The sequence below is a fragment of the Bidens hawaiensis genome, unplaced genomic scaffold (genome assembly GCF_021521415.1).
Source record: "Bidens hawaiensis isolate Kalapana, Puna unplaced genomic scaffold, B.hawaiensis_p1.1 tig00010732_1, whole genome shotgun sequence".
Taxonomy (NCBI): Eukaryota; Viridiplantae; Streptophyta; class Magnoliopsida; order Asterales; family Asteraceae; genus Bidens; species Bidens hawaiensis.
The window spans coordinates 86,002-95,555 of NW_027491822.1; the positions used below are offsets into that span (position 1 = coordinate 86,002).

Here is a 9,554-nt window from a genome sequence, read left to right on the forward strand (position 1 = left end):
ACCCACAGATTACCATTGAGCATCCGCGGGAGAAACCCGCAGGCCACACAAGGGACTCATCACGCGCATGATCCCCACGTGATATGGAAGAGCAGTTGTAACAAATTACTTCTAGAAGATTCCCTCAATACCCCCTGATAGCGACATCAACCAATCGAACGATGACACCTGAACACGTAACGGCCATCCCACAAACGTGCATAGATAATGGTCGTCCCATAAACGGGTCCAGGCTGTCACATCCTGTAAAGGCTCGACACGTGTTCATTCAGGTGAAGAAGGAATATTTCGACAGTGACAACTCCTCCAATCACCTTCCCCCACCTTAGACTATAAATACTGAGGACATCTCCTTAAGGTATTCATGCACTCCCACACGCTCTAAGCAATTACTTGTATTCGTATCGATATTCCGATCAGTACAATACTTATTCTCACGCCGGATGGTAATTATGGGAATACCCCCCACCGTGTCCTTCCTGTAACGAGACTCACGGTATTCTGTTTTGCAGGCGCTCGACTTGGATCTGACTCTGTCGTTATTCAGTAGACTCACCTAGTGTCACACCCCGACTAGCACAATGCGGAAGCGTAAAACGGAAATGTAACAAACACCTCTGGTATCAACAACATTGTTTATAAAGAAACATTACAACTAATTTACATTATATTACAGTGATCTATCTTTGATTACAAACTAGGTGTTACAACAAAATATACTTGTAAGTTATTCTATTCGTGCTAGTAAGTCTACGTCTATTCACACCGCATCGATCACGTTTGGTAACAGATAGCACAAATTCACGGATTTTCCAACTTCGGTATCACACCTGAAAAGCACGTTTAAAATGGGTCAACTATTAGAGTTGGTGAGTTTCACGAGTTTCAAGAAAACAGTTATGAGTATTCACAAGTTAACACTTGTAATCATGAAATAAGTATGTGTGTATGTAAATGATCTAATTATGCTAAGCTACAGTGAAGCCTGGACTGTTCGTGCTGCGTGCCTCCATTTCCCACGCTCAATCAACCACTGTGGCTCCCCTTCCGCCCACATTATGCCCCAAGTAGCTATGTCTAACACTACATAGCTGGTTCGTAAAAATATGGACATGTGCAAACGAATGTCTCAGCAAACCGTGCTGGCCCCACCTGGGTTTGTCAAACCAATAACACTATTCACAAGCCACCGGCTCGAAGTTAATCAATGTGTTAGTGGGGACTTTCGTGTGTTAGCACTTTGATAATTCTCATCATCAAACAGTTCAGAGTATATATAGATATGTATCAACATGTTTTTCATCCAAAAAGTTCGTAAAAGCAGTTTAAAAGTGGGGTCATGAAACTCACTGTTTAGTAGATGATTCGAGGTTTGTGTAACACGTCGGTTCCTATAATCAATATTATAATAATATTACGGTTTCCTATAATCAGTAGCACGTCGGTTCGAGGTTTGTGTAACTTGTAATCACGGTTTCCTATAATCAATATTATAATAATATTAATATTTTAATATTATTATAATCTAAATACTAAACTGTGCTGTATAACTAATCTGGGTATAGCTGGAACGCCCAGAAAGTGGCAATAGGCTTAGGTTGTGATGTTGTTCAATATATAATATTTAAAACCGAACTTGGCTCAGATTCCCATTTTCCCAGCTGGGCCAAGTTGTTCGTTTACGCGTTCAGAAAAACAGTTATGGGAAAATAAGATTGTGTAAATGTATTGGTTAATAAAATGATTAAGTTATAAAGAATGATCACATACTGGGGTACCGGATTAGCCACGATGCCCGTTTCCGTTTATTCAGTTTGATTTAAGAAGAAACGCGCACAATCTATCCGGATTGTCCAGGTTTCTCATAGAAAAGTTCGTTTTTACTTAATTAATCCAAAAATATGATTTTTGATCACTCTTGGTGTTTTGATATTTCCGCAGGTTCGTTAATCGTGAACTTGCCGGTTTTATAAAAACTGAATTTGTTTAATCTTTAAATTAGCATAATTAATTAACCGTTAATCATTAAATTATGAAAATTTAGCTACTTATCAATTAAAATATGTATATTTTTATAAAAATATTTTTGGAATTATTTACTGATTTATTAATTTATAAAAATTTATTTTATCAGCTATATTTCGCCTGAAAATCGTCCGTTTATCCCAAAAAATTCCACAAAAATTCCTGAATACTCAAATTATGTCCCAAAACAACCTGTATCAATTCCAGAATGTAAAAAGCTCGTGCAATATTCTTTTCGGCCCAAATTCGGCTATAAAAATTCACACGAACGCATATGCACAAAACATCTTTAGAATTCTCCAATTGATACCATAATTCATATGTGATCAAAATATATCAAATCTGAGTTCCCATAAAAATTTCATAATTTTTGAAGTATTTTAGCTATTTTTCCCAAATAAACGTCCCAATTCGGTAATAAATTCGCCAAATATTCTCGGATGGTCGAAAAATTACCAAATTTGAATAGAGACTCAATGGCATGGTCCCTGATGTCCCTGAAAAGCCTAATATTATGCACATCACAACCTTAACCTAAACAGCCCGTAAGCGAGTGTTTCGGCATTACCTTAGCGGTTTTGGTTCGTTTCCGCCTTTCTAATCAACTTTTCAAGCTCTTGTGCTCCTATGTAGGCTAGATACAAGTCCTATATCACAAACCAAGAAATTTTTCATCAACATAACAGCCCTTGAGTTAGGGTTTCGGCTAGTGCACAAAAACGAACTTTTGAACCGTAAAAATGTCGTTTCAACCCTTTAATCCGTGTTTATGGCCAAAAACACTATCAAACCAGGTTCCTCACCATGTGTATGATCAAAACATGTTTATGGACCATTTTTAGGGTTTTTACATGGTTAGGAATGATTTTTGGTAATTAAAACATGTTTATATGGTATTAATCAAGGTTAAACAAGTATAAAAGTAGCTTATTTAAGTTGTTTACCTTAGGGTTTATGTAAACTTGCTGGAGAAGAAGGTTATTTCCAGAATTTGCTTTGTGGATGAATGTGTAAAAATATTTTAAAACTAGTTTATATGTGAAAGAAATTAAGGGGGGTTCCAATATTGCGGCCGCAAGGTTGCTTGGGCCCCCTTGGGCCCATTTTGTCCCAAATAACTGATTCTAAAGGCCCAAAAACGAAAAGCCCAGTCCAAATTTAGTTCAGGTTCGGTTTTTGGCGCGAAAAACTTATCGGGTGCGTTAAACATTGCGAAAACGAGTGTTTTTCGGCTAGTTTTGTGTAAAATTATAAAAACATACTATACGTTTGTAAAAATCAAAAATATTTTCACGGATCGCTTAAAACATTTCAAATAAGTGTTTGGTAAGTCTTTTTCGGCTTAACGGATGATACAATGCTTGGTGTGTAACTATCTTTCGCGTTTAAGTTTATACCGGGTAGTTAAACGAGCATGTTTTCGTTTAGCTTGTTTGCTATCGAACTAAGGCCATATTACTAATATTTTAGCTTGTATTAAACGTATATCACTTATAGATGGCCCCCCGGAATATCTGAGTCATAACCCGACTCGTTCGGTTAATCATTCGTTTGTTACGCAAAGAGCGTTTATTTGCTTAATCGGTAAATACGTACTGAGGTGTACCTTGTTTTGGCTCAAATGTCACACCTGGGGTAAACGTAGGTTCGGAATTTCCAGTTCAGACTTTGTGTTTCTTCAACTATATATACCAAAATTGTTACAAGTTGGTTCTTTTTAAATGAGTCTCGTATATATATAACAAGCTTAATAAATGTAACTTGATTTTATAATATCCTACATACCCAAGAGATTAATTACAACTCTTTCTTTAGAACTTTTAAATTTCATTAATAATTGTAGCACTCCATGAGCTATTATACGTGAACTTAAGTGTGGTTTGTTAGTTATTGAATTATAATTTTTTTTTTAAAAAAAAGAAGAAGATAAAAATGTGAATATTTATCTCTCACCTCTCGTGTATTTTTTTTCTTTTCTATCCTTCTTTCTTTCTTTTCTCCCCTAAAATTTCTAAATGATATTTTCATCTAAATTGTTAGATGTGTAACGTCGATTTATCTAAAATAGTCCAAACATACAAACAGAGTATCCATACATGTGCATATGTTCATGTAAAAAGTATGTTAATTTATGAACAAAACATTTAGAAAATAGTAACTATTAAATACGGTATATATGAATTAGTATACGAAATAGGAAAAAAAAATATGTGCTCGTAGGTTTTAATGAAATACCATCATTCTTATGCTTCTTCTCATGAGAAACAGGAAAAAAATACATGCACGTGTTTATACAGTTTAAAATGATATTTATATCTTGATTTACAGCTCGTGTTTAGTTAAGTGAATAGTGAAAAGGAAGTCCGTATGCTTAATTTTGGAAATTCCTACCAAATAATGAATTATTTGTTAACGAAAGCACATATAAGCTTTATTTATTTTCTCAAAATATATACATTTTGTTCCTAATTGAGTTAAGTTTCGATTGGTGTCAATATGTGAATATTTCTCCCACTAGATGTTTATTATCGTTTAAAAACTGGGGTAATTCATATCTTGAACCATTGATTGTATTATTTCTTTATTTATACTTGTTGGCTAATAAAGTCAAGGGAACCAACCACTAACCCCATGAAGTGACAACACCATTTGATGCTTTACGGAACATAAACTTTTAAGGATTCTCAACGTGTGTTTATTCCATACTAGGTTTTGAACGGATGTGGGGTTTTCTCTTGATCGGGATCACTTTTCAAACTCCTGTTTACCTTCGGAGGATTTACAAGTAACCCCGTGGGCAGTGTTGGATCTAATATATTTTTCCTCAGTTTTATTCAATTTTCAAATATCCAAGTTTTTGGTTCGTATCCAATTAGATCGCATAAATGATGACGAGTTTTTGGTTTAAATTGTGAAACTAAAAGCTACAATAAGGTTTTTTTGCATAATCATAACTATGAAAAGGTAATACACTATTTTTTTTATCAGCTAAATATAAAATTCTAGATTAACCGAACCATTGACCCCTTATTCTATATCTTAACCACATTATCATCAAACCAAATTAGTCAGAACTATTTAGAAAAATATTTAATACTGGGATATTGGATTTTAATAATCCAGGCACTAAGCCCAACTTTAAAATTGTACCACAGCAGTCTTAACTTTCAATCTATTTTCCTACTACGAGTTTTTCATTAATGGGGTCAGACTTTGTTAGTCCTTGTTGACGTGGACCATGAAGTGGCCACCTATGTGAAAAAAAACACTGGCTGGTTTATTATTTGGGTGGCGATATGGAATATGAAAAAAAGAATATATTTTTTTAAAGCCTCTTTAAAATGATTATTTTATACACACACATATTCATATAGTAATAATATATGCATGAATGAGAGGTGGAATTGAATGAATCATTATAAATGAATGAAAATAAATGTGTTTGATTGGTTAATGGAATGAAATCATCCATAGTCCTCCTAAAACACCCTAAATTCGTTTCACCATCACCGCCACCACTCACCAATCTCCCACCTCCATCATCAACCCGCCACCTACTAGCGCCGTCCACCACAGCCTCCGTCGTATCTCGATTTATCAGGATAAGATAACTTTTAAATTAGAAAGGGCCCCACTAACTCACTCATTTTATTCCCATAAAATATAGTTGAGCCGGCCCTATGAACTACAACAACCAATTTAGTTATGGTTTCCAAATGTTTTTTTTGGGTTTGCAACAATGAATTTAACAATTAGGTGTTATATAACCCGTTTAAAAGGGTTAAATGAAAGTCACTCAACTGAAAAAATACATAATTATTTTTATTATTCACCCATTAATACGACATACAACCATACATCAACCATTAATAGCTTAATGGAAAAACTAAAGATCTAAGCCATGATCGGATCAGACCAAAACAGAACATCTACTATACTAACACTAGATCAGTGTAGCCTTGCATTCATTGATCAAAAACCGCGCGTTCATTAAGATATCTTTCTGCAATTGCAGCATGAGTTGCTGCCCCGATAGGAAGCACGTCTTCATCGATCATAAAATAAGGGGAATGACCCGTGTGAGTCGAACCCAGTGTCTCGTTCATTATCCCAATATAGAAGAACGCTGCAGGTATTGCCTCTGAGTAAAACGAGAAGTCCTCGGCACCCATCATTGGTGGCACCACTGTGAAGCCCGTAGGCCCAACAAGCTCAATCGCAACCTTCTTCACGTGTTCATACATTTTCTCATTGTTAACCGTTGGGGGATATATAGTCGATTGTTTCTCGAAAAAATCCACCGTTGCTGAGCATTTAAAAACGCTCGATTGTTGTATAATCACCTGTTGCAATGTCGACCCTTTCATGTAATTAGTTTTTTAACCGTTACATGACCCACCTTAGGGGTGACCACCGTGTTGGGTTAGCGGGTTGAATTGTGGAACCCGATCACGAGCAATATTTTTGTTTGCGTCAAAGATAATAATGCACAACCCATACATAAATTCGGGTCAACCTGAACACGACCCGTTTAACCAAAATCTAAAATTATTCCCTAGATAAATTACTTTAATATTTTTTTTATATATTGCTAAAGGATAAGTTCTCTTTTATCAAATAAAACAAATTATAACTGCATGGATGCTATGCTATTTAATTTTAAAAATAGAGTTTCTTCAATTAAATAAACTGATTTATTACTAAAATATTATTTTTATTTATAGTGATTTATTACCAAAGTTTTTATTTATTTTAACTATATATTGTGTGAAAAACGATGGAAACAAAATAAATAAAACTTTTTGTAATAAATTAAATGTTGAAGAGTCATTTAACCCAAAAAAAAATTTATGGAAAGACAAAATACAATAAGTTTTAATTTTGAAACCTAACCTGGTTAAGAGGCCAACTCATTTTTAAATGTGTCAATCCGAAAACAACCTCTTTGTAAATAGGTTAGTATACTTGTCAACCCATAAATTTAATAATTTTATGTCGTGCTTGGGTAATGCTTCAAGTTGTGTGGGGAATTACCGCCCTTAACCCGCATGCTATACAGAAAATGAGTAAAAGAATGGTGATAACTACCTCTTGTATTCGTCGAATGAGCTGATAAAAACTGGTGTTTGAAAACGCTCTCAGGGTTCCTTTTAGGAAAACCGAATTAGGAATCAGATTTGGATCATCACCACCAACAAACGTGGTCACCGAAACCACTTGCGAGTCAAGCGGATTTGATTCTCTAGACACGATCCCTTGCAAGCTTATGACAGCAGCAGAGGCAGCCAGAACTGGATTTCCAATTCCTCCCTGGATAACAGCTTTAAAGAACCCGCAGCCCGCAAGAAGAGGGCCGGGCCTCGACCCGATCACACCTGTGGGATGCTGGTGTGATACATGGGCCGCAAAAATCGCCTCCACGTCCTCAAGAGCTCCGTCTCCCATCATCCTTTTTGCACCATTTCCAGCTTCCTCTGCTGGTTGAAAGATCAGTATAACCGTCCCCTACAATAAAACAGGATGCATCGGCCCGTTTAAATTCAAACCCAATACAAAAATAATCAGGTTTTAGGTCTGGTCAAAAGGATATGCGTAACCTATAACCTATTTGCTAAACAGTCACATTTAAATACATATATACCAAAAACTCATTTAATTTAAAGTTGGAATTAAGTAAAGAAATAAAACATAATTTATAAGTTCATAAATACAAGTTCAACATAGGCCATTTACAACTAGCGGGTCACATATGAAAAGTGGTCCAGACTCCAAATCAGGGTTGGGTTTTAAATGGCTTTACATTGTTATTATTACTATAATATTGTACTTTTTAGGTTAATGATTATATTTGATATATAAAATATTAAATATTTATAAAAGAAATGGAACTAAAAGTGTAACCCCACCATGGTGCCACAAGCCGGTTCATTGTCGCAGCCTTTTAAAATGTCTTTGTACAAAATATCACCCTTCGATTCACCAAATGGCCACCACTAAAGTCTAACAAAGCTACTGAGTTTATCCACAATTAATAGACGCGTCACAAGAATTTATTGGCCCCAATATTCTTTTAAACTCTACCACACATCCTTTAGCCATATGCTTTATATGGCTCATATGTTAATAAATAAATAAACAGCCACGTTTCGTCCTATCCTAATAAATAATCCACTTTTTATCTGTTCAGAGTTGCTAACAGATGTTTGTCTGTCAGTAAGTTGATTTCGCAATCCGAGGTTTCTAGCAGTTAAAAATCACGAGATCTGTTAACCGACGATTATGACCTTTAAAAGTACAGATATTGTCGCGTCACATGTAAAAATAATTAAAATAAAATATCAAAAAACAGTCATTAAACAAATAAATCATTTTCATAACTCATAATAAGTACGCTAATTTTAAGATTTTAAGGTTATAAATACTGACGTTAATGTTCCTTGAAGAAAAATATAAAGTCTGAATTCATTATTATTATTATTAAACTAAATCACCTCGTCTAGGTCTAAACCAGCGTCTCCATACCTTAAGAAGATGCTCACGGGATTTTAAGATCTTGGCCGCTCCGAGTAACATCGTGACGTGGGCGTCGTGGCCGCAAGCATGCATTTTTCCGGCGACTTTGCTTCTATGCTCCCACTCCACAGCTTCCTGTATAAAGTAATTTTATTTATAAATATTAAAAATCATAAAAAAAAGAGTTAATTTTTGCATAAAAGCCTAAAACAAATATTATATTATATTATATTATTTAGAAAGAAAGAAAGAAAAAGAAAAGTGAAATACGCAACCTGAATAGGCAGAGCATCCATGTCAGCTCTGATAGCGACGAAGGGCGGTTCACCGGCGCCGATGGTGGCTCGGATTCCGGTGACAGCTAACGGAAACCGGTAACTAATACCCATCTTATCCAACTCATGTCTAATCAGCTTACTCGTCTCAAACTCCTCAAACGCCAGCTCAGGGTGTTCATGTATTCTCCGCCTCACGGACTTCAACCACCGTACGTTCTCCGGCCGTTTAGCCGCCGCTAAAAGCTCCTCGGAGCACGCCGCCGTCCATACTCTACATGATTCCGAAGGCTGGAATCTTTGGACAGGGAAAACAAGGGGTGTGGTTCGGTTTCTTAAGGTTTCGAGGGATTCGGTGGTTTGGGAACATGTTGGTTCGAGGTACGAGAAGCCGTGTTGGTCGGATGCGGCGGTGGTGAGGGTAAAAATGGAAATAAGGACGGTGAAAGTGGTTTTCCGGCGGTCCATTAGTGGAAGTGGATGGATGGATGTGTAGAGAGTGAGTGGGGAATATAGCACATGTGGGGGGGTTAGAAAGCGTTACAATAGTTAAATATTTATAAAAATATAAGTGCTTGTCGTCTTGGGTTTTAAGCACGTGGGATAATACTTTTGCCGTCTTAAATTTGGGAATATGAAGTAGTTGACTGTCATGTCTTTTTTTAAATTGGGGAGTTATTTTTTAATTAAAGGTATGGAATTTTGGGGTTTAATGAGATGGAGATGGGAGTTATATGGCCA

The 9,554-nt window shown here is 35.9% G+C and overlaps 1 protein-coding gene across 1 annotated transcript; it reads right to left on the reverse strand.

The window, feature by feature from the left end:
• Window positions 1-5,871: 5,871 nt before the first annotated feature.
• LOC143536059 (IAA-amino acid hydrolase ILR1-like 6) lies at window positions 5,872-9,349 on the reverse strand. The gene is made up of 4 exons (XM_077030144.1): window positions 8,814-9,349; window positions 8,548-8,673; window positions 7,114-7,530; window positions 5,872-6,368 (listed from the first exon to the last, which is right to left on the reverse strand). Exons 1-4 carry the CDS (start codon window positions 9,279-9,281, stop codon window positions 5,991-5,993), a joined length of 1,389 nt encoding a protein of 462 aa, XP_076886259.1. The 5' UTR covers window positions 9,282-9,349; the 3' UTR covers window positions 5,872-5,990.
• Window positions 9,350-9,554: the final 205 nt, after the last annotated feature.

Excerpts from the sequence above, each read along its gene's own strand:
- LOC143536059 (XM_077030144.1), bottom strand. The coding sequence starts at position 9,281 with ATGGACCGCCGGAAAACCACTTTCACCGTCCTTATTTCCATTTTTACC. Across the intron at positions 7,531-8,547 it reads CCCGTGAGCATCTTCTTAAG|GGGACGGTTATACTGATCTT; the intron begins GTATGGAGACGC and ends GTTTTATTGTAG. Across the intron at positions 6,369-7,113 it reads TCATTCGACGAATACAAGAG|GTGATTATACAACAATCGAG; the intron begins GTAGTTATCACC and ends ACATTGCAACAG.